At 40.7% G+C, this 26244-nt stretch overlaps 1 protein-coding gene across 3 annotated transcripts in view; it reads left to right on the top strand.

The window, feature by feature from the left end:
* Window positions 1-26244, top strand: part of PCSK5 (proprotein convertase subtilisin/kexin type 5) — a 517126-nt gene that overhangs the window by 44656 nt on the left and 446226 nt on the right. For all 3 annotated transcript variants that reach the window (XM_070375753.1, XM_070375751.1, XM_005892979.2), the window contains exon 2: window positions 624-728. In XM_070375753.1, coding sequence (XP_070231854.1) covers window positions 624-728 — 105 coding nt within the window. The remainder of the gene's footprint in view (window positions 1-623; window positions 729-26244) is intronic.

The following is a 26244-nucleotide window of genomic DNA, read 5'->3' as shown; positions in this document are numbered from 1 at the left end:
TTAAGCTATTTTCACACAGGAAGCTTAGCTGATAAGACATACAATCTTTTGTTTTAGAAATTCTGCTTTTAGTTTTGCAACGCATGAATAAAGGCTATGTATTTATACTGTCTACTGAAGTCAGGAAACAAACTAAGTAGTGTTTTCTTTGCAAATGATAAACTGCTTAGGACTTGTTTCAAATTAATGATATAAGTAATCTAACAAGGTCTTTCATTGTACATTTATCAGAGCAAACAAAATGCAATGTGTTTTTATAACCAGATAGCTATTCGATTTTTTTTTTCTTTCCCACATTTGGATATAGATTGATATAGAATTACTTAAAATGCTGCATATAAATTAAACATTAAAAAGGAGATAGGGAGAGCCTAGGCTGCCCCATTATAATCTTTAGTTCTGCAGTCACTGCCTCAAGGACACTCATTTCATATCACATGTCTTTCTTTTGAAAAGTGATCACCAAGGTTCAAGTAACATTTAAGCGTGGCCAGCAACTGCATAATTTATGGTTTTTTTGTGTGTTTTTTTGGGTTTAGTGTTCTTATTTTAATGAAAAACAAGGAAAACAAAGATTTTTCATACATTAACTCTCTTTTGTTCCTTCCCTCCTACCTTTGCAGATCGGGGCCCTGAAGGATTACTACCACTTCTATCACAGCAGGACGATTAAAAGGTCAGTTCTCTCAAGCAGAGGAACCCACAGTTTCATTTCAATGGAACCAAAGGTAAGAAGAACCAGCTGGGTGGGGACCAAGAGATAGATCTTCTGCATTTTTCATTGGTAATCTCACACTAGGAGCTGGTAACTAGCACGAAGGCTTAAATTTCAAGAGCGATCGTACTATCCAGTATCATTGTTTCCTTTTCAGACCAAAAATAGGCGATGGTTTGATTTCTTATTGAAGTGCCTGTATCATCCTAGTTGTAGAACAGCCCAGGGCTATCAGAAGTAGGAGTTGTCATAGAGAAATGAAAAGGGTATATATGTGAGGGCAGATAAGGATGTATTCAGAAATAGTGAAGTGTTAAGGAGACTATACCTTCTGTGTATTTGCATATAAATCTGAAGTTCTATCTGAGCTCCATAGAGGGGTCTCTTCCAGAAGCTTCAGGTCACCGTGATCCTTGTAGTTTCAGTTGGCATTAATACAGCCAGTCCATTGGGAGCCCAAAGACCAGACCATGGCCTAGACCATGTCTGAGACGGGAGGAATTCTGAGCACAGAATGGATAGAAGCTGGCTACTTCTCTTGGGGGCTCATCAGAGACCTTTCTTACACGTTCTCTTGACCCCAATCCTCTTGGGCTGTACAGAAAGCATAATCCTAGGAGAAGCTAGGAGGAATCTGTGTCTATGTCTAGATTCTCCCAGTCCATGTTGGTGGCAGTTCAGCTTTGACATGAGAGATAGTAAGTGGTCGGGTTGTATTAGGGACAAAGAGGCTAGTTAACTGGCAACTAAAGCTCTGGGGATGCGTTAACTGTCTGTCCTTATTAAGTTGGAGGAAGGGATTGTCTCTGACAGAGAACCACTTGGCCTCCCAGATATGGTAAGTAAGGAGGAAGAGAGGACAGGGGTACCAACCTGGTCACCTGTGGGCTCATGTTTGCTGTTTACTCGTTAGGAAGCGTTGATTTTTCCTCGTTATGATTGGGGTTTACCGTATGAGCTCATTTTCAAATAAATTGGTCAGCAAGTCCCTACCAGTGAGCATAACAATTTCACCTCGAGATTCCTCGAAAATTATATTCCTTATTAAAGCAACAAGGTCCCTATTTGAATTAATATGCAAATCAGGTTTGCAGTTTGGAGTCCTGCCCTCGGTTATGTGCCACAGTTTGCCTTGTTTAATTTTTTTCTGGAATATTATCACACAGTGTTCATGATTGTAAAATTATATCTTGGTGGTTAGAAAAAACACTTTTGTCATAGGGCCCAATTTTCCATGGGTTAGAGGAACATCCCCTGATACTTAATACTCTGGCAGCCTGTGGATTATATAAATATATATATTTCCCCTTCATCTCTATTCAGAATTAAATGTTACTGGAAAAGCAATCTGTTAGGACGTTCTTGAATTAGCAAAGTTTTTGAAGCGGAGTCACGTTTTTCATCTGTTAACTTTTCCAAAGCTTTCTTGAACTTCAGTAATTTAAATGATTTTAATTTCAGACCTCATGTGCATAGCCAATGTGAATTTGAAAATCCGAGTACTAATTGGTTTGGGAGGTTAGAACAGAAGAAAACATAGAGCTGTTTCAATCCTTAATGTTTTCTTGGGGACGCTGTCTCCCCTTCCTATCTCAATGTATCAGATTGCACGTGCAGGACCCAACCGAGACCTCGGATGCTGAACACACAGTGCTCGATGTGTTCATCCTTCCCCACCCAGCGCAGAGAAGCAGGGCTGGTTCATGCCAGCCTCAGGGTACACACTCAGTTCCTCCTCCTCCTCCTCCTCAGCGCAAGGAACAGCCCAGGGTAGGACTGTACCTTCCTCCTCATTCTGACGCGCCTGCCCCTCTTTCCCACCCAGCTGTTTATACAAGACATGCCACAGCTCTACCAACTTTGCAGATGGAGGGCCCCAAATGGGCAATTGCCCACAGTTTTTTTCAGATATTTCTTAAAGTCCGATCATTCCTTCAACTGGTCATTTCTTGAGCCTCTGGGATATGCCAGCCCCCGTGTTAGGCTTTGAGGATTTGTGGCTAGGGTGGTCCCCTTAGCGAGCTTGCGGCAGCCTCCCACAGTAGCTTTCAGATATAGTTTTTTTTAATTACAAGATGTTACAGTGCTTCTCAGTGTTGGGGATGGAGGAGCAAAGGAGATGGGGTCTACTATATTCTTCCTCCTTCTCAGTTTCCTCCTCAAAAAGCTCAGGCCTGCTGAGGCTGTTTCCTTTTTAATTAAAAAAAAAAAAAAAAAAAAAACTTTATTACAGAGAAGTTGCAAAAGCATTATGAAGAATTCCTATGTTTGCTTTCCAGATTCCCCAAATGTTAACATTCTTTACATTTTATCATGCTTACTTGATCGTTTTCTCTCTCTCTCTCTATACACACGCAGTCCCAGGTATGTATATAAGTTTCTTTTTGAAAATATGGGTGCAAATTGCAGACACAATGCCCCTTTAAATACTTCACTGTGTATTTACTAAAACCATGGACATTTTTGACACATAACCAGATATACATTGGCTCACATTTTGGTAAAATCTGGATATTAACATCGATTCAGTATTACTATCTAATTTACAGATTTTATTCATATCTTGCCAGTTCTCCCTTTTCTGAGCCAGGAGCACATCAGTTGTCATGTTCCCCAAGCCCCCTCGGTATAAACACTGTCATACTTCATCTTCATCTTCTTTTTGTTTTCTTTTTCCTTCCTTTCCCTTGTCTTCCCCTCTCTTTTCTTTCACGATCTAGAACTTTTGCAGAGTACTGACCAATGGCAAATCTCTCAAGTTGGGCTTGTCTGGTTGTTTGAGATTAGATTCAGGCTTGGTAAGAACCCGAGAAGTGCTGTGTTCTTCCCAGTGTATCAGATCAGAGGTACATGACATTGATGTGTTTCATTTTCCTTGATTTTAACTTCGGTTACTTGATGAAGGTGGTGTCTGCCAGTTTTTTTTTTTTTTTTATTTTAAAAATAAAGTTTTCCTCCCACCTAATTAATAACTGTTTTGTGGGGAAAGACTTGGAGACTATGTAAATTTCTATTGGCTGACTTTATATTTTTTCACTCCCAGCAGACCTCATGGGGAGTATAAAGTGTCAGTGTGACTTGTTTTCTAGGCAGATCTCCTTTTCTTTAATCTTGGGTGTGTGTGTGGTGGGTGCTTTGTGTGCCAGAGTTGGAAGCACTTTTATGATTAGGGGATGGACCATGTGAAATGGCTTGGTGGAAAACATTGGTGATGCATGAAGTTATTTTTGTTCATCATCGTCTCCAGAATAGGAAAACACACATGGGTGAATTGCAAGGAATACATACACTCAACAGATCCTAGCTTTTACTTGCTGGAGTAAATTGCATGGCTCCTTCTTCTCCCTGCTATCGTTTTTACTTAGAGGGTTCTAAAGAAGGATATGCAAAAGTAGCAATGTTGTAAGAATAACCCGCTTGGTGCTAAGAAAATGCTGTGGTCAGTTGGGGCACATGAGTGCAGAGAACAAGAATAGACTGGATTCCCATATGTTAACAGTATGTTATGATTAGCTTTCAAATGACAGGGATCCACAGACTTCTAAGATAGCATCACTATACAATAATAACACAGTTCCCCGAAAAGTGTTGGTACAGTGTTACAGCAGTTGGAAGGGTGAGTCTCATAATGTTCTTGACTCATCAACTTTTCTCCAAGAGACCTAGGTTAAATTTGAGAAATAGCAGTCTTGAGTTAACATTCCCAGAAGCCTCTCATTAATCTGCTTAGAAATCTTTGCCAGCCCTTTGGCATTTTGGTCAAAGAGGGTGTTATCTACAGGAGCTCTTGGGAATAAAAGTTCTTTACAGCTCTTTAGCTGCCCATGCAGATACAGGCGGGGGCAGAGGAGATACTTTTCTTTCATTCTTCTCCTCCTTCCCCAGAACAGAAAGTCAGAATCCTACATTTCCCATTAGAGTAGGCTTTTAAAAACAAAAAATATAAACTGTTAGTGAGCCCCCATGACCTCTCCATGTATAGTTAATATACAAACACAACTTCTGCCTTTGCCTATTAGATTTTATCTTGAAGATATTGGCCTTTCAATCTCTTATCTTTTCTAATCCCTTTTCTGTCTTCAGATATAAAGATCAATTTTTAATCCAAATCTAGGAGAGTATTACCTTCTGCTCTGGTCTCAGGGATGAGCAATTTATCCTGTCTTAGTTTTTCCTAAAGTTCATCTTATCAACCCATGGTGTTGTATGGGTGTTGTATAGCTGTGTATCTCAAATACGGAAAAACTATTCACATTGTTTTATTTACTGTGCAGTCATAGGCTCCTTGGAGAAGGCAATGGCAGCCCACTCCAGTACTCTTGTCCGGAAAATCCCGTGGATGGAGGAGCCTGATAGGCTGTAGTCCATGGGGTCACAAAGAGTCAGACATGACTGAGCGACTTCACTTTCACTTTTCACTTTCATGCATTGGAGAAGGAAATGGCAACCCACTCCAGTGTTCTTGCCTGGAGACCCAGGGACGGGGCAGCCTGGTGGGCTGCCGTCTATGGGGTCGCACAGAGTTGGATACGACTGAAGCGACTTAGCAGCAGCAGCAGCAGCAGCATAGGCTCCTTAGAGTAAGACTTCTCTCTTTCTTATTCAATAGCTGGCATACCCTCCATCATATTCCTATGAGGATCATTTTCAGATCTGTTAAACATGCCCAATGACAGAAAGCTGAGTAATGGACAAGGCAAACATTTCTAAAATTGAAGAGATTTAATGTGTTGAGCTAAAATCTGCTTGCCTGTAACTTCTACCTGTAGGATCTACTTTTACCTAGATTTATACATAACAGCTCTTTATATATTTGGAGTGCATCACTTAGTCATATAGAACTGCAATTGGTCCTCTGTCGGTGTGGCCCAGAATTAAGTTCAAAGCTTTAGTTTACAGAGAAATTGCTCATTTGTTACATTTACACATAAGCCATTTCCTCTGAAGGGAATTTTAGAGCAGGGCATTCAAACTTTGTACAATGAGCTAAAGGAGTGTAGGAAAAAGACAAGAAGGGAGAATGAAGTAATTAGAGATACTTGGCAAGATCAGATGAAATCAAACCTGTGAAGGAAGAAAGGTAAGTTCAAATTCCTTGCTAATCCCAGTTGGCACCCGTTGTATCCAGGATTTGATTTTCAGATGATAGGAATTTTTCTTTTTGCCTCAAGGGTGAAGACCATGTGATGTCCCAGTTCATCTCATTACCCTCTTCCCCTCTTAGTGTCTATATGCTTGTTCTCTGGGTCTGTGTCTCTATTTCTGTTTTGCAGACAAGATCATCTATACCATTTTTCTAGATTCCACATATATGTATTAATATATGATATTTGTTTTGCTCTTTCTGACTTATTTCACTCTGTATGACAGTTTCTAGGTCCATCCACATCTTTGCAAATGATCCAATTTTATTCCTTCTTATGGCTGAGTAATATTCCATTGTGTGTGTGTTTGTGTATATATATGTGTGTGTGTATACACACACACACTATTGATACCATGTATAAACTAGATAGCTAATGAGAACCTACTGTATAGCTCAGGGAGCTGTACGCAGTGCTCTCTGGTGACCTAAATGGGAAGGAAATCCAGAAAAGAGGGGATGTATGTACACATGGCCTTGTGGCACTAGAGGTAAAGAACCCATTTGCCAATGCAGGAGACATAAGAGATGCAGGTTTGATCCCTGGATTGGGAAGATCCCCTAGACGAGGGCATGGCAACCCCCTCCAGTATCCTTGCCTGGAGAATCCATGGATTGTGGAGCCTGGTGGTCTACAGTCCATGGGGTTGCAGAGTTGGATGCAGTTGAGTGACTTAGCACTTTTGCACATGTATACATGTAGCTGATGCACTTTGCTGTACAGCAGAAATGAATACAACATTGTAAAGCAATTGTGCATGTGTATGTGCTATATTCCAATAAAAACTAATTTTTAAAAAGGCCATGTGATGGAGTAAAGTGAGAGTACAGGAGTACTTTGTTGTACATAGTGGTCATGTTCCTGAAAAGTTGTATACACCTATTTATCAGGCAAACCCCATTTCCCATGGATTCACTTTATAATTTCAGAATCAGTTTATCTTCACTGTAGATTGATATATCACTGATCTATGGAGACAACCAGTGCATTAGTTTACTCTTTTTCTTAACTCTGAAGCAAACCATTTATAAGTTGTTGGCACACACCTGATCTGCCCAGGGGACCTTTGAAAGTAAAGAAACCTTATTCAGTTAGAAATAGATGCTCAGGAATGTCTGCGCTGCATCTTGCCCTATTCCCAGGCATGAACCGCAGCTTTGCCTCTTCCACATTCCTTCTACCCTGAGTACAAGTGCTTCCTGTTCCGGCTGCTGCCCCACTTCCTCTCACCTCACGTGCCCTCATTGCAATTGGGGCTCCCCTGGACTGCTTTCTCTGGTAGGTTAGTTTTCTGCTCTCTGGTCTGAAATTGATGCTAACTTCATGATTTCACTTTGTTCTGTGAAGTGCAGTTTTATAACAACATTCCTGGGCTTGTGCTCAGTGACTGCATGGGCAGATTCTGGGTATGTTCATTTGGACGGAGCGGCTGTCTCCTCTGGGGCAGGAACCTGAGGCTGTGTGTTCTCAGCATGTGTCATAACCCTGATGACTGCACGCTTGCCTCACAGGATCTCACCAGTGAATGAAAGTAGTTACCAGATATCTTGAGAATGCCTTGTGTTCTTCTGGAAGAAGGGTAGACTTGGGTCTGATGATAAGCAGAGAGGATGTGGATGTAGTGCTCAACAGGCGTGTTGGGGGGCTCTCTTGTTCTGGATGACCTCCTTTAACCACCTTTCACCAGTTATGAAATGTGACTGCTATAGCAAAGTCCTGGCTTCAACTTTTGATAGCATTTCTGTGCCTTTGCAAATCCTATTAGACTGTGTAGACTCCTGGGAGAAGCATTTCAGCTGTAAGTTTGCAACCTGTGATGCAGGTATAATGGCAGGATGGCTGGGAGTATAGCAGAGACAGAGGAGTGTGTGGGTACAGATGCCACTAAGTCCTCCACCTTCCCTTCTTTTCTGTCTTGTTTTCACATCTCCTAGATGTCAGAATGATCAGAAACCAGAGAGTCAGATTGTACACTGCTAGGTTCTCTGATGGGAAAGTTTGGGTCATGACCCAAATCCCTTATAGACAGGAGTGAATTCAAAAAGTAGTTTTTTAAGCTACTTTGGAAAAGTTGCCAAATCTTGATTAGAGAGCACTTGGCAGCATTTCATTTCGAAAGTTATAAACTCATATGCCCACAGTGGATTGGAGATAAGAAAAAAGTATGATGGGCCAGATGGAAAATCAGTGGGCGTAGGACAGAGGGGAGAGCCCCTGCCATGTGTGCGGGAGTAGCCACTGCCCAGCAGCATCGTGTTGGCGAGCTGGCCTGGGCTTGCCACTTCAGAACCGGCAAGTCTGGACTTTCATAGGACATTTCTCAATTTGAAATGTTGGCCAATGATTTAAAAGTTTAAACATATGCATGGGGCCAACAAAAAAGCATCCGAAGGGCACCCCAGGTTGTCATCCCTGAGATGGGCAAGGTGGGAAGGCAGGCACCTTCATAATTTGGCCTCGGTCTTATCCTGACCTGAACGCTGGTTTCATTGTGTCAGTCACGCTCCTCTGGGTGGATCAAGCGTGATTTTTCTCTATGTCTTAGTCTCTAAACCAAAATATCAAGATTTTTAAGGATAAATAATAAGCTCAGGGCTCTTGAGTTTTGAGGAAGGGGCTGCTGCAGGTGAGGACACAGTGGTGGTGGTGTGGGGAATGTTCATTCCAGCTCTTCTTATGTTTTTGACCAGTTTTCCACTGACAACAGTCTCAACAGGAAATGAAGCCTGGAGGAAACAGGATAAGTTGAAGAAAAGAACAAACAAGAAATAAAGTAATGACCATGTAAAAAGAGGAAGAGGAATTAGATAGGACAGGCATAGGGTAGATTATGGAGAAACCAATGGCACCCCACTCCAGTACTCTTGCCTGGAAAATCCCATGGACGAAGGAGCCTGGTAGGCTGCAGTCCATGGGGTCGCTAAGAGTTGGACACAACTGAGCGACTTCACTTTCACGCATTGGAGAAGGAAATGGCAACGCACTCCAGTGTTCTTGCCTGGAGAATCCCAGGGACGGGGGAGCCTGGTGGGCTGCCATCTATGGGGTCGCACAGAGTCGGACACGACTGAAGCGATTTAGCAGCAGCAGGGTAGATTATGGATTTTTGCTGCTTCAGTCACTTGAAGGAAATGTCAGATGTAAAATCTTTATTACTTTCTTAGTTTATGTAGTATTTCTAAGGTATCAGCTTTTACAACAGGGGGTGATGAAATGAAAATGGAATGAAAACAACATTCTGAATTTCTAGATAGGTCTGGTCTTAGTTCAGGTTGCTTAGGACAAGATATCATAGACAAGGTAGCTTGTAAACAACAGAAATTTATTTCTTCTTGTCTTAGAGGCTGGGAAGTTTAAGGTGATGAACTTGATCAAGTTCAAGATCAAGGTGCTGGCAGATTTCGTGTCTGGCGAGAGCCCACTTCCTGGTTCATAGACAGTCATCCTCTTACTGTAATATCACCTGGCAGAAGAGGCAGGGGAGCACTCTGGGATCTCTTTTATAACAGCACTAATCCCATTTATAGGAGCTCCACCCTCATGACCTAATTACCTTCCAAAGGCCAGACCTCTAGATGCCATCACGTTGAGTATTAGGTTTCAACATATGAATTTTGCAGAAACACAAACATTTGGTCTGTAACATGTCTTAAGAAGGGAACTTTAGAGCCACAGCTTCTGTTGAACTCTTGGGCAAGTTAGGATATAATAAGTAAGCAATAAGCAAAAACAGCAAAAAAAACAACAAAAGCCAGCAACAACAACAAAACTCAAAGCTGTTTTATTTGTCTGACTTTGAAGAGAAACATACTGATTTATGTCTTTATTTTAATGAATGTAAGAGTAAATAAGAGATCCAACTAAAACATCACCATTGAAAAGGCATGATTTGTTAAAAAGCCCTTGTGAATTTTGTTTCTGTGCTCAATTCTACCAAATGTCAATCAATTCTATGACATAAAAAAGAGACAATATGGTACAGCATAAAGAACCTTTGGATCCTTATTCTTGCTCTGATCTCTGGGGAGTGAGCACTTAGTTTCCTCTGACCATTGATTCTCCCTTCATTTGAAGACTCATCATTGTTCATGCATGTACTCAGGGAAATATTGATGTATAGTACAGTATAACGATTTGTATATATAAGAAAAGATCAAAAGCATAGGTTAAATTCTTATAATAAAATAGTAAGTTCTCCATTAAAATGGTGTTATAAATCTATACATACTGGTAAGGAAAAATCTTGAAAATAATATGTAAAGTAAAAAAAAAAACGAAACTGTATAGAAGGGCCTATCCTGTTTATGTTTTATGTTTAAAAACAAACAAACAAAAAGACCTGTGTATATGTGTGTGCAGTTATATGCAGTATAGGTTTGGAAGGAAATACAAACACATAAAAATAACTCTTAATAATTACCTTTCCACACTGTATGACTTTTATAAAACTGTTTCTACTGACCCTGTCTTTGTTGATATCAACAATGTTTTGATATTTCATATCTGGTGAGTTAATTTCTTTTCTCATCTGCCTGTTTCTTTCACTTGATATGGGGATTGATCATTTGCTCCTTCTTGAAAAACAACTCTTTCTGGGTGGTTCTCCACCACCTCACCTATAAATTTTAGAGAGCTCAGGGCTCAGCTTTATGCTGGTGTCCTTGCTTCTAATTTGTATCTCCTTCTCTCACCTCCCTGACATCTCCAATTAGATATCTAGTAATCATCAAAACAATTATATGACATATACAATACTTTAAATTTCCATCCATCACCATGGCACTTTTCCTTTCAAGTAGATGGCACTGTAATTTATCTAGATATCCTAGCCAAAAATAGAGCAATCTATTCTTGATTCTCTCCCTTTTCCTCGTTTCCCCTCTTGGAACCAGTAAGAGATCCTGCTGGCTCCACCACTAAAATTTATCTTGAAGCTGTGAATCTGGGCTTTCCTCTCCTGCACTGCCACCAGCCTGGTTAACCCACCCTTGTCTTTGACTTGGACCACAGCAATTGCTTCCACTTCCACTCTTGTTCTTCTGCAGTCATTCTCCACAGAGAGTAAACTTCTTAAACTGTACAGAGATCAAGTCTTGTAAAGACTTTCCATGGACTTTGGAGTAAAATCCTTTTTCTTAATGATCTTTCAGGGCCATCATGATCTGGCCTCTTCCTACCTCCATGAGCTAGGCTTTGAAATGCCTCTTTCTTGTTTATCACTTGCAGTCACATTGACCTCTTTCTATAAACACCAAACTCTTTCCCTTTGGCTGGAACAAATTTCCTTTGGTCTTTGCACAAAGGTTTCTTCTCACCATTCACATATCAAAGCAAATGTCACCTACTTTGAAGGTCCTTCAGGAGTCATCCTTGCTAATATACATCCTTAAGCTCATCTGCCCAGCTCCTGTCTAGCTTTACATATTAATTTCCTCTTTGATACCTATCTGAATTTGAAATCACATTGTTTCTTTATTTGATTATTATGGGTTTTCCCTTCCAGGATAAGACTCAGTAAGAGTAGGAGCACCATCTAATTAACTGTAGTATACCCTTGACCTGGAGTAATATCTGGCACATCAGATCAGATCAGATCAGTCACTCAGTCGTGTCTGACTCTTTGCGACCCCATGAATCGCAGCACGCCAGGCCTCCCTGTCCATACCAACTCCCGGAGTTCACTGAGACTCACATCCATCGAGTCAATGATGCCATCCAGCCATCTCATCCTCTGTTGTCCCCTTCTCCTCCTGCTCCCAATCCCTCCCAGCATCAGAGTCTTTTCCAATGAGTCAACTCTTCGCATGAGATGGCCAAAGTACTGGAGCTTCAGCTTTAGCATCATTCCATCCAAAGAACACCCAGGGCTGATCGCCTTCAGAATGGACTGGTTGGATCTCCTTGCAGTCCAAGGGACTCTCAAGAGTCTTCTCCAACACCACAGTTCAAAAGCATCAATTCTTCGGTGCTCAGCCTTCTTCACAGTCCAACTCTCACATCCATACATGACCACTGCAAAAACCATAGCTTTGACCAGACGGACCTTTGTTGGCAAAGTAATGTCTCTGCCTCTGAATATGCTGTCTAGGTTGGTCATAACTTTCCTTCCAAGGAGTAAGCGTCTTTTAATTTTATGGCTGCAATCACCATCTGCAGTGATTTTCGAGCCCCCCAAAATAAAGTCTGACACTGTTTCCACTGTTTCTCCATCTGTTTCCCATGAAGTGGTGGGACCAGATGCCATGATCTTTGTTTTCTGAATGTTGAGCTTTAAGCCAACTTTTTCACTCTCCACTTTCACTTTCATCAAGAGGCTTTTTAGTTCCTCTTCACTTTCTGCCATAAGGGTGGTGTCATCTGCATATCTGAGGTTATTGATATTTCTCCCGGCAATCTTGATTCCAGTTTGTGTTTCTTCCAGTCCAGCGTTTCTCATGATGTACTCTGCATATAAGTTAAATAAGCAGGGTGACAATATACAGCCTTGATGTACTCCTTTTCCTATTTGGAACCAGTCTGTTGTTCCATGTCCAGTTCTAACTGTTGCTTCCTAAGCTGCATACAAATTTCTCAAGAGGCAGATCAGGTGGTCTGGTATTCCCATCTCTTTCAGAATTTTCCACAGTTTGTTGTGATCCACACAGTCAAAGGCTTTGGCATAGTCAATAAAACAGAAATAGATGTTTTTCTGGAACTCTCTTGCTTTTTCTGTGATCCAGCGGATGTTGGCAATTTGATCTCTGGTTCCTCTGCCTTTTCTAAAACCAGCTTGAACATGAGGAAGTTCATGGTTCACATATTGCTGAAGCCTGGCTTGGAGAATTTTGAGCATTACTTTACTAGCGTGTGAGATGAGTGCAGTTCTGCGGTAGTTTGAGCATTCTTTGGCATTGCCTTTCTTTGGGATTGGAATGAAAACTGACCTTTTCCAGTCCTGTGGCCACTGCTGAGTTTTCCAAATCTGCTGGCATATTGAGTGCAGCACTTTCACAGCATCATCTTTCAGGATTTGGAATAGCTCAACTGGAATTCCGTCACCTCCACTAGCTTTGTTCATAGAGATGCTTTCTAAGGCCCACTTGACTTCACATTCCAGGAAGTCTGGCTCTAGGTGAGTGATCACACCATCGTGATTATCTGGGTCGTGAAGATCTTTTTTGTACAGTTCTTCTGTGTATTCTTGCCATCTCTTGTTAATATCTTCTGCTTCTGTTAGGTCCATACCATTTCTGTCCTTTATCGAGCTCATCTTTGCATGAAATATTCCTTTGGTATCTCTGATTTTCTTGAGGAGATCCCTAGTCTTTCCCATTCTGTTGTTTTCCTCTATTTCTTTGCATCTGGCACATAAGGACCATCAATAGGAGAATAAATGAATGAATAAATGATATTTACAAATTAACTTTTATAGGAAAATAAATGATGGAGGAAATAATAAACATAGGGGCTATAACTGTCTCTCAATTTGCTTAGAAATCATCATTTTATGGTGACATACACAGTCCTATCTCATTTTGGGGCAGCCAGTTGGAGAGACTGTTTCATAAAATGAAAGAAGTGTTGAATAGAGTTGAGATATTTGGATTCTGGTCTTAGCAATTCTCCTAGCTCAACTTGCTATTAGCAGGTCACTCCTCACTGGGCTTATTTCATTTGTAAAATCATGGAGCAGGTGATCTATTTTCTGACTTTAATTCCGAGCCATTAATTACCATCTTGAACCAATGTCACTTGTGATTTTGCTGTTGGTCCACATTGCCCATCACATGTTCCCTTTTCATCTTCCTGTTCTAATGTCTTTCCACACTTCCTCCTTCTCTTTCTCCCGGTACTTAGAATATTTCTTAGCACATTCAGCTCTCCCCCTGGACCCTGTTCTACCCGAAAGAGTGAATTTTGCAATTAGACTTGAGAATAATCTGGTTAGTCTTGAGACAGATGCAGACCTTACCTATTCAGCAATGCGTATGATAAATGAGGAACAGGTAACATTGCTTCTTTGTTTTCACAGTACCTGTCTCTCACTGATACGAAAGTATGATAAAAAGAATGGTAGTTATTATTACTGATGATCATGAATTCCAAAAGTCAGTTTTGTATAGCAAGACATAGTTAACACAAGTTCTTCTAAGGAATTTAATATTTTATGTGGTTTTTGGAGAAATAATACCTTCTGAACAGACAACAACAAGGGAACAAATTTTTAAAAGCTTGCCTTGGAAATTAGAAATATATTGGGAGGGTAGTGAGAATGGTAGGTAGGAAGTAGAAATAGAAGAGGCCCAAAATAAAATCAGATTGAATAAGGGTGGGCACAATTCATGGAAACTGTTGGTGGGATATAGATTCTTCTTTAATCTGTTGACAAAGCTAAACAAGTGTTTTCAGGTTCGAATTTTCAAGCCTAGGCAGTGATGCCACACCCCAGAAATAAAAAGGGCAAAGGGCGAGCAGAGTGAGCAGATGAAGGGCAGGACTGTGTCTTAGTGCAAATTTACTTGGCCCCAGATCAAGCTGTCAGCCTTTGCTCTAGAAAGAATGTTCCAGTAATGTCCCTGAAGATATGGACAAGCTTTGCAGACTTACTCTTTGGACCAGCAGGAAGCCCCTTTTCAGATCCATCTATTCACAAGACAATATAAGAAAGATGGAGACTCCATGGAGACTTGGGGGAAAAAATGGGGTCATTACCCAATACAGGGAAAACTGAATTCTCCCAGAAATGAGATAGCATGCGAGGACTGTCTGGGGTTCAGCCATTCTTTCATTTACTTTCTCCAGGTATAATTTTGAGAGCTTATCTTGTGCAAAATACTGGGCTAGACACCAGAGCTTTTTCCCTGTGGAGCTTACCCATGGAGCTTACCACCTAGTAAACCTAAAGTCCAGGCTGGAAGCCAGAAAACCCAGTTCTTAGCATTAGTTCCTATCCTCAAATACAATTCCAACAACACTGGAAAACTGAGACTTTTGAAAACATCAATTCATACTTCTTGGGTTTTGGTTTTGGTTTTTTGGCCACACTATGTGGCATGTCGGGTCCTAGTTCCATGCGGGACCCTTGTTACCTGACCAGGGCTCACACCTGTGCCCCCTACATTGGAAGCACAATGCCTTCACCACTGGACCACCAGGGAAGTTCCCCTTAATAAAGTTTTAAAAGCTTTTCACGAACACTTTCAAGTTTTTATTTATATTTAGGCTTCCAAGTAACAGAATATATTCTTAATACCAGCATGTCCCAAATATTGTATGGGCCATACTTCTATTAAAATAATATGTTTTCACCTGAAATGGAAAGTTAACTGAGCGTTCTCTGTTATTGTTTTGTATGTCTGACAATGCTAATTTGTAGGCAAATTGTTTTGAGACTATAGTTATGAAAAAGCATACTGATACTGAGACATTAGTACATGTAACTACCGTAAGGCACAGCTAAGGGTAAAAATGGATCAAAATCACCTTCTACCATGACCACAGTAAGTCAGGAGATTTCCCATGTTTCCTATGTCATGAAGTGTTCGTTATCATTATATAAGAACCTGCTTAGAGTAACCATTATTTATTTACCATTTATGTATGTTGGGACATTTAGATTGATTCCCTAGCTTATAGTAATGCCATTAAAGTTCCCCTGTCCCCACCCATGATAATTGCTTCTTTGTTGTTTGGTAGAAAATCTCTTTCAGCCCCTAGTAAAACATTTTACAAACTGTCCTTGATTCCAAGAGACAAAGCCAATTTTCTCTGTGGCTGAGCTCTGTATACCTGACTCTGTGTGTGTGTGGCGGGGGGTCACTACAGCTAACCTGAAAGCAGCCACAACAAGGGCATTTGAAATGAAAGCATCTATTTATTAGCCTTCTGATCAGCTGTGCAGATTTGTAGGTTTTGTAGATTTTAAAGCAGTGTCATTGTAACAGTGCCCCTTCACAAGAGAAAGTTCCAACTCCTTAGACATGAGTTCTAACCAGTAGTTGTTATTAACTGATAGGAACGGGTTCGGAGAAGGCAGTGGCACCCCACTCCAGTGCTCTTGCCTGGAAAATCCCATGGATGGAGGAGCCTTGTGGGCTGCAGTCCATGGGGTCGCTAAGAGTCGGACACAACTGAGCGACTTCACTTTCACTTTTTACTTTCATGCATTGGAGAAGGAAATGGCAACCCACTCCAGTGTTCTTGCCTGGAGAATCCCAGGGATGGCGGAGCCTGGTGGGCTGCCGTCTATGGGGTCACACAGAGTCGGACACGACTGAAGCGACTTAGCAGCAGCAGCAGCAGTAGCAGCAGGAACAGGTTGGAAGTCCAGCCTGGAACAGAACCTGAGACTGCTAAATTACCCCTGAGAGGGCAAAGGCTCCTGTGTGGCTCTAAAGGAAGATAACAAGATGAATCATTAGTACAGAGAGCTGGACTTTTCCAATTCCTTGACTCGCCAGCTCCACCTTTGGGGGGCATTGCGATTATCTCACTGGGAATAAAATTTAGAGTGTTTCTCCCTTTTGCATCAGTTCTAACCTCCTGCATATGAGTTAATAACAGTGGTAGGGAAATTAGGAAGCCATTCTTTAAGAGTCAATTTTCTCTTATCAGAAGTGTAAGTAGAGCCCATGTTTAGCCTTATGTGTCTAATTCAAATTTATAGTTGAGCAAACTGTGAAGTGACAAGCACAGCTCTCCGCATTTGTGGCATAATTTACAAGTTTTGAATCTGATATGTTACATGACTAGACAGAATAGTCATGGGGAAAATGGTACCTAACAGCTTTTTAAGCTTGGATATGTTTTTATTAAATCCTTTAAAATCTTCACTGTGTTATGTATATATTTTAATTCTTTATAGTTGGTTTTCCCCATTTCATTATGATTTTCAGACATACAGCAAAATTAAAGAATTTAAAGTGATCACCATTATACTTGCTGTCTAGAGTCCACCATTAGCATTTACATGCTTTTTTATCTCCTATCTATGTACCTATCCATCTTGACTCATCTATTAGTCCATTTAATTTGCATATCTATGCACCTGTCTGTGATCATTTATCCATTTATCCGTCTGGTTTTTGATGTATTTAAAAATAAATTGCAAGCATCAGCCTATTCCCTTTCAAGTACTTCAGCATGCATGCCATTAATATATTTGCTTTCTGGTTTTTTTTTTTTTTTTAATGTAAACTTCATATACAGTGAAACTCACAAATGTTAAATGTATAGTCTCGGAGATCTGACAAATGCATACATATGTGCAGCCTAAAACCCTTTCAGGATATAGATTGTTCCCATCACCACCCAAGCCTCTTCCCCAGTCACTAGTCTCCCCCCGAAGAAAATCACTGTTTAATTTTTTCCTACCGTAAATTGATTTTTTTAAATTAAGGTCTAATTTACAGAGTAAAATTTGTCCTTTTTAGTGTATAGTTCTGTTAATTTTGATAAATGTAGACAGCTGTGTAACCACCACCACAATATATAGATCAGTCCCATCACCACTGGAAATTCTTCTGCATCGTTTGTAGTCATCCCCCTTCCTCCACATCCAGCTTCTGGCAACCACTGATCTGTTTTCCATCCCTATAGTTTGTAGTCTTTTGAGTCTGGATTCTTTCACCTAGTAGAATGCATTTGAGATTTCATGCACAAGGTTGTGTGTGTATCAGTGGTTTGTTCCTTTTTATTGCTGAAAGAAAAGTGTTAGTCACTCAGTCATGTCCAACTCTTTGGGATCCCATGGACTGTAGCCCACCAGACTCCTCTGTCCATGTAGTTCTCAAGGCAAGAATACTGGAATGTGTTGCCATTTCCTTCCCAAGGGGATATTCTCAATGCAGGGCTCAAACCCAGGTCTCCTACATTGCAAGCAAATTCTTTACCATCTGAGCCACCAGGGAAGCTCTTTTATTGTTGAGTAGTGTTCTATTGTGTGGCTAGACCACAGTTTATCCATTCACTGGTAGAAGGACATTTGGATCATATCAGATTTTGGCAAATATGTATAAAGCTGCTATACACCAAGTGTAATAGATTTTTAAGTCTGCTATGAGGTGGATTTGCCCTACTCAGGTTTTGGTGTTTATTTGTAAATCCCCAGTCCTCTATCAGACATGGGACAAATGCATAGTCAGGAGTTGCTAGAAGTGTGAATTATATGATCTGGAAAAAAAGTGTTTAGTTATTTCACTCATATGAAATTTGCAGCTTGTAAATCCAAGATGTCAGTATGTGTTACATGACATTTTTCATTTTGACTTTGGAAGCCTGAAAAAAAATATCATCAACTGTTTGAATTTCATAGTTTAAAGTGTCTGTCTTATGGGTGATTTTTTTCATGTGGGTTTGGAGCATTTTTCTCTCCTTGGCAGGACAAATATTTTGATTTTCTAGTCTTGTTTCAGAAGCAAGTATGTATAATTCACCCTGATGTACTGAGTACCAAGGGCAAAGATTTGATCGTAAAGGAGCAAGAAAAGTGAGATTGGGAAGAAAGGATATGGGAGAGGAGAGGGCTCCACAGAGCAGTAAGAATCACCAATAAATATTTCACTGGGTTGCTATGTGGCAGCGGTTACACCAGGTCAAGTTGCCTAACAGTAAGTCTGCTTGATGCCGGTTTTTAGTGAGCTGAGCGACTGATGAAGGGATGAATTTCACCAGAAGATTGTGCTTTTGTTTTGGTCAGACATCCAGTGCCAAATGTGAGAAGCTGCCAGGTGCCTACTGGGATGAAACCTGCTTGTCTCTTCTTGCTTCTTGCATTTTCTGTGAAAGCAGAAACAATTTGGTCGTTTTACTTACATGCGTGTGTGTGTGCATTCATAATAGAGTTGGAAATAGCAAAACAAAGAGCTTGCTTTGTTCATTTGCTCAATATTCACTAGAAACGTATTAAGCAGCTATCAAATCCCCACACTTTTGAAATTTTAAGTCAGAATAACCAGACCTTAGTAAAAGAAAAAAGATTTCTATGTAGTTTTGTCATTATTGTAAGAATTAAAGCAGAAGTGAAATTAGGCTTATTTGCCTCAGTAAAATCCTGTGGGGATGATAAGCTTCTCTCTTTTCTCTGAGCTAAGAATCAAGAAGGAAACAGTGATATAGAAAACTTTGGACTTAGCATTGCACCAAAAGGTGCTAAACGGATACACTTCAAATAGGAATAAAAGGACAGGAGGCCATCTGAATTAATAATTAATAAGATTAATAATTGGTAATTGTGTGACTAAACAGTACATGGAAACAGAGAAAACCAAGTGATTTTGAACATACTTGGAATTTTGTTTCTAGAAACAGGCATGTTCACCCCCCCGCCCCTCTGCCACCTGCCGCCTGTGTAGTTTGTCCATGATTTCTGAGACTGTCATCAGGGAAGCACTTTTTCTTTGTAGGTATATTATCGTTAAGATTAAGTTCATCAGTCATTGTAACACTCAAGGAACATCAATAATCTGTCTTTGTGTCTGTAGACCTGGATGCAGCTTCTGAATTTACAAGTGTACAAGTTTGCTAATGATCCTCCTGGGAGGGAGGGGAAGGCATCCTTGTCTAGCTCCCTCTCCTTCTTCTGCTCAAGAAAGCTCATGTCTCACCAGGAAGACTCTGTGGTACTTTATCCTTATTATAATGATAGCTGTGTTACAAAGTTATTGAGTTACAGTGCCATGGCATATTTCAAGATCAAATTTATTCATAATTGCAGCTGTTACAATGGCAATTTGTTACACTTAAAATGCTTGGCTCTCCAAACATCACTATTAAGGCGAGTGAAGAGGGAGTTTGGCTGCCTGGATCAAGTGGATTTAGACCTGAGGAAAACCAAAGGGAAATAAATACATACATATCCCATGGAAGCCTCCAACCACTCAAGTCCGCCGACAGACAGGAGCGTGGCCTGAAAAACTGCCTTACTGTTTCGCTGTAGGGCTTTCTCAACAGGAGACCAAGTCTGTGCAGCACTTGCCAGTGAGAAAGGAAAATGATAAAAATGCATGCTAAGACCTTCCTTACTAGTGGTGGCATACAGGCCTCTGTAATGCTGTCTGTTGACATTCTATCTAAACTATGAAACATCTTTCTTTTCTTGAATACACATCTTTCTCAAAAACTGTTTTGGAAATGTTTTCTAATTGACACTAAATATTGACTGCATCCTAATAAAAACTCCATTTGTGTGGATCACAGTCATGCAAAATAGATACTTTGAAAGAAAAATTAGCATTCATCAAGCCCCTACTATATGCTGAATCCCTGTGCTATGCAATTCATGAATGTTGTCATTTAATGTTTTAGACAAACTTTGGAAGAAGGGGCATTTCTTTCCAGGAGAAAGACTTAGAGAGGTTAGGTGGTTTTGTTAAAGCATGTGCTGTTTTCACTCCACCATGCTTACTCCTGCCTTTGACAAAGATAAAAAGCAGGAGGGTAAGAAATAGCAGTTAAGAAAGTTTAACATTACTTAGGCTGACAAATCAGCTTCCCTTCTCCCAACTCTTTAAATCCCTTCTCACCAACACTCTAGTCATTTCTCATGATTTAAGTAATTTTAAATAGCTTAAAACATTTGAACTTCAGTTTTAAACAGTAACTTCCAATTAATCCAGTTATACTTAACTGAAGTCAGGAAACTACTGTTATGTCTAAAAGTAAGAAAAAAAATCATCATCGTAAATACTGATAGCCTGCTTATTATGTGTCAGGCTCTGTAGTAGTAGCTCTGTATTAATATATACTAACTTGGTGCTTTGCAACTTTTTTTTTCTTGTTATTGTCCTCCTCAGGGGTGAAATTCAATTAACCTTATTAATTTGAATTTGAATTAACTTCAATTTTACTATAATGAGAAACATTAAGTTTTTTTAAACATTAAATAAGTAAGGAATAAGTTTTTGTCAGGCAGAATTGAGCTGAGAGCACCACAAACCATTCTAACGTCTAAGATCTTTTCACCCTCCAAAGATAGTCCTCTTGGTGAGAATACGTATACTAACTCCAATCATTTGATGCTAACCCAAAAGTGAGGTCAGCCCTAAGAGTGAGGTCCTGTGATTAGTCTACCCACTTTACAGATGAGAAAACAAAGACCTTGAGAGGTTAAGTAAATTGTTTAAGTAGCTAAAGTTTCCAGGCTGTACTGTCTTAACCGTTTTGTGCTGCATTGCTTCTGACTCTTTAGTCATTCATACCAGTGGATGCCTTTCTATAAATACATTTTACACTGTCTCAAACAGTAATCTTTGTTAGCAACATGGTTGAGTCTGTCTGAGTCTGTCCTGTTTGTTACCTCCTAGTTAACATACATTTGAGTTCTGGCCTTGGCATACTTTGTAAGTCTCAGCCTGAGCCCTTTACTCTGTCCCCTGTCTCAACACTTTATTATTTTATCAACTTTAATCCTTTAGATAACCTACTACTGAACTCAGCAAGCAATCCATATATTCCAAAGTGCGTGCATGTCCTGAGTCACTTCCCAGATAATCTCCCATGGCAGCATAAATTCTGGGTGGGTGTTCAACATCTCATCACACTTTTGAAAATCTATTAATATCATTTAAGTGTTTCTTTGAAATAATTCTAGATTCATGGACAAAACAGTGAGTCAGATGTACCACCTTCTGTGAAACCTAAGAGATTAATAGAATGATTTGTATATAACTTAAGGTACAAACTAGACAGAAATATTGAAATGATAGCTGGAAGGCACTGCTGCCTGAAGATCAATTAGAGACAAAGATAAAATATTTTGGAACCTGGGCAGGATTATAAAACAGATGCAGTTTTTCCTTGGTGACTTGCCTCTCACTGAAGTCTTCTCTCTCCCCTGTATCTTTACATTTTTTGTTCTCAGCATCCTCAATATTCTCTTCCTCAGCAGTTCTGAGACTGACTCTCAAAGCCTTTAATTCACAACAAGTTATAAAAGACCAATAATTGCTTCAAGTATTATTCCTTCCCAGAGGATTTGCAATTTGGCAGAAATTGAAGCTTAGACGTTAAGGGTGACAATTTCAACTCAGGGTGAGGAAATTCACAGGAGGGCTTTACTGATGCCCTCCTGGAAGCCTCCCCAGATGGCTGTAGATTGCCGATTCACCCATAGACCTGTTTCTCAGGTTCCAAATAGAATTGAGTGTTGGTTTCATGCGATTTCCTAGGTATCCACCTTTTCCAAGATGTGAACTCCTTGCTAAGTGAAGCCCACCTTCTCCTGGCTATTGTGTCTTGTTATGAAACCATGTCTTGACTTGGTCCTGGGAAAAGGCTATGGGCCCAGTGATGAGTGAGATGGATTCGGCTCTTGGCTCCTCCCGGTGGCCGTGTGGGTGGTCTTGCTTGCCTTAGTTTCTCCATCTGTTTTAGTGGAAAGGATCTTAACATTGTAGGAGATCCCAGAACGGAATGTGCTGTGTAAACACAAGGCAATGTTGTTACAATAAATAGCAAATTAGTGACTCTAGCTTAAATTTCCTACACTTGAGGACTTGTGGGTGGACCAAAGAATCAGAAATTGTCACTAGGAAAAAAAAAATTTCCTTCCTCCTATTTTCTGACAAAAACAGAATTTGAGGATTTTGGCTACCATCTGTTGAGAGACTCAATTCTGCCTCTCCCAGTGGAAGGCTGGAAGGGGGGCTGCAGTGGAGTCTGCTGCTGCTGCTAAGTCGCTTCAGTCGTGTCTGACTCTGTGCGACCCCATAGACAGCAGCCCACCAGGCTCCCCCGTCCCTGGGATTCTTCAGGCAAGAACACTGGAGTGGGTTGCCATTTCCTTCTCCAATGCATGAAAGTGAAAAGTGAAAGTGAAGACGCTCAGTCATATCTGACTCTTAGTGACCCCATGGACTACAGCCTACCAGGCTCCTCCGTCCATGGGATTTCCCAGGCAAGAGTACTGGAGTGGGTTGCCATTGCCTTCTCCAGCAGTGGAGTCTAGCATTCTCTTAATGAGCTGGCTTGTTGCGATCTGCCTCAAGTGTTCTAACCTGTGTCTCTAGCTTTTCGGTTTTCTAATTTTTACAAATCTCATTTTTTTTTTTAATTTAAAATATCCTGTTGAAATATGTTGCTGTATTAAGATTGACATTTCCTGTTAGGCGCAAAGAGCTGAGACTGTCTCGGTTGTGATAGTCTAGCTTCCTTATGGAGACAATCGTGCACGTATAGAAAGTGGTGCTTGCTGATGGTTGAATGGCATTACTGTTTTAGGTGATTCTGTTCTGAGAGATTCTGTGTCCATTTCACATCCCTCCCTCACCCCTCCAAGGATCCATAAGTGGGCACACAGATCCTCCTTTCTCACCTGAGAGTGATAGTTTAAGAAACAGAGAAAAGGACAGCAGCTTTCTGCCCTGAATCCCAGATCTTAAGATGTGTCCCATGCAGTGTGCCATCATTTACTGGGGGAAATGATATCTGTCTTGTCTATCTAACTAGTCGTCTTTAAGCTCCAATGACATTTGAAGATGCTTTGTAAACTTGAAAAGATCTGTAAAAGTGACACATTAGCCATAGCAAGTATAAGATTGAAATTGGGGTAAAACTAGCTAACTATTTATGATGCCTGGGTGAGAACGGCCCCTGAGTTTATTGGGCCAAGAAAAAACTCAGCCTTTGACCCAGTTCAGGCTCAACCATGGTCAGGACTTGACTTTTTGAGCTCCTGTCCCAGTTGGAATAGAGTGGAGTTCAGGAGTGGAGAATGAAGCAAGTTTATTAGGACATTCTGTGTATTCCACAGTGATTTGTCCAACCTGACTGTAAACAGCAGCTGGAAGACATTCTGCTGAGTCCCCATGTGTATCCATGGATTGTGCAGCTTGGAGTTCAGGGGAAAGGCTTGAACTGTAGAGGCTTAAAAAAAGCCAAAAAACTGTGTGCAGGAACAAAGCCACTACCTTTGCGAGAGTCATGAACTTAAAACACTTTGGGACTCAGTTTATTTATGTGGCAGGGTTGTTTTAGAGATTAATTGAGATAATGCACATGGAATTTTCTTTCCATGGAAGGCTGGGCCCTTGATTTGAAGTCAGAAAAAACATTTCTGTTTTTGTTCTTCATTGACAGTGAATATTTGGGCAAATGATTTTTAGCTCTATGAGCAAAGGTTTCCTTCTCTATGAAATGGAAATTATGATAAGAACTCATGTAAAGGTTACAGAGGTTGATTTATGCAGAAGACATGTTATAAAATTGAAAACAGTGTATTCATTCATTTATTCATTCAGTCAACACTACACATCTACTTTGAATTTTTGCCCATAAAGCGTTAGCAATCTAGAGGCAGACACAGAGAAACTGACAATTACAGCACAATGGAAGTGTGCCCGTGATGGAAGTGTGCCCATGGCATGGAGGGCACACTGAGGAAAAAAGTGTAATTATTTGAGGAATCTGAAATGTCTTCCCAGAGGAGTGGTGACCCATAAACCAAACTGTATGGAATAGAAGTTGGACTGCAGGCAAGAAAACTGACATGGGACAAGGGTTTCTAAAGGAGAAGACTGGCGAGGCTTTCTGGCCTGTGACAGGAAATGATGGTACATTGATTTTGGCTGGAGCTTAGGGGTGTATGTGGGCCAGGAGGCAGGTAAGATGGGAGGTACAGAGGAAGAGTCTGATAAGGAGGAACCCTAGGAACCGGGTCTTGATGTACTGCTTATGTCATACCCAAGCATGTAGGCTTCAGCTTGCTTATGTTGGAGTGTCATGTTCTACATGTGAGACTACAAAATAGCATGTACTTATTAAAAGAGGATGTTGCAGAGCTACCGTGAGCTGCACATGCAGTCTGATACTCCTCATTACTCCTTCCAAGATGAGAGAAGGATTTTCACTAACCCAATGAGCTTCTTACCTAAGCAGTCCATCACATCCCAGGGTGGCTGGGCTTGGGGCCAACTCTGAGGCTCTGGCAAAAGTAGAGATATTTGCCAGGTTAAGCTTAAGAAACCTTCTGAGGGTCAACTCACATTGGTCTCATCTGCAACAATAAACATCCAAGTTTAAAGAGCATTTACTGGGCACTACTGTGTACACGGCTCAGCACTGTGCTAGGTGCAAAGGAGAAATAAAGACAAGTAATGACAGTAGCTGCCTCTCATCAAGGCCTCGGTGTGGCTTTGGCATGGTTGTATGTACTCTACTTGGGTTAACTCCTTTAAACACTCCTCTGAGATGGTGGTGTAATCCCTTTTCCTCATAGCTCAGAATGAGCAGTGTTGCATATACACCTAGTCTGTAGAGGAGCTGGGCTCTCAGACTCAGGTGCTCAGGACCGAGAATCCATGCTCCAGTGCCTGCTTGTGGCATGTGATGGAGACAGATGTATACATGACTGAATGGAAGATGGAGACTTGAGAGTAAAGGAAATTGTAGGAAATAATGTAGACTAGAATTAGGTTCCATTTTCAACTGGGAAATGAAAATAAAATGTTTATTACAGGGTATTAAATAAAACATAAAAATTAAAAAAAAATCTTTCTTTTGCTTACATTTCTTGAATCATAAGTCAGAAGAATCAATCAGGGCAGATGTCAGATTCTAACAGGCTTATGAATTGAAGGAGAAATGAAAGAATGGGGAGGAATATTAGTTTGAAAGAACCAAAGATAAGGGAAACTCAACAGGCTAGACTTTGGAAGGAGTGAGAAGTCTGAGAAAGCTCTGTGGGCAGCTAATCATTGAAAGGAAGTAGGGGTGGGGGAAGCAAAGCCATAGAAACTGTCACAGAAAAAACTAATTTGTAATATTCAGGGAAGGCAAGGCACGTGGTCATGGGGAAAAAGCATGATTAAGGAGAGAGCAAAAGGATATTTGAAATACTGAAGATGCAAATTCAATCTTGTAGGTCTAAAGTCGAGTTTATTCGTTTTATTTTTCACAAGTTTGCCTTTGTTTATTACTCCCCCAAATCATGTGCGTGGAAGAGAGGAAGGACAGAGTGAGCATCAGGCATCCTCAGGACTCCCGCCTTGCTGTTTGCTTATATCTTAACAGCTGTTTGCCAAGTGCATGCTAGCACCTCAGATCTCCGCGAGGTTCCATGATGAATTCTAATCTTCCAGAATTTTGAGAGTGAAAAGGGGTGCAGATGACACCAGGATAACAGGCTTGAACTGCAGATGTCCTGGTCCAACGGGGACATCTGATCACTCTGTCCATGATGATTAAGGCGCTCCACAGGCTTAAGGTATTGACTGCCTTATAGATCAAACTGCAGTCTGCATCCAATCACAATGAAAAGTGGAATGGTGGCGTGCTGAAGGACTGGGTCAGGCAGCAAGTACCAGCAAGGACAGTTTCTTGCTAATCTAAGAGGAGCTCTGTCTTAGTCTCTGATTCCACCAGTTACTGTCACCCCAGCTGAACTGAGTCTTATGTAATTGGACTGAGCTG

This window comes from Bos mutus, chromosome 8 (genome assembly GCF_027580195.1).
Source record: "Bos mutus isolate GX-2022 chromosome 8, NWIPB_WYAK_1.1, whole genome shotgun sequence".
NCBI lineage: Eukaryota > Metazoa > Chordata > Mammalia > Artiodactyla > Bovidae > Bos > Bos mutus.
The sequence above is the reverse complement of the archived record's forward strand: the minus strand, read 5'-3'. Positions and strand labels throughout refer to the sequence as shown.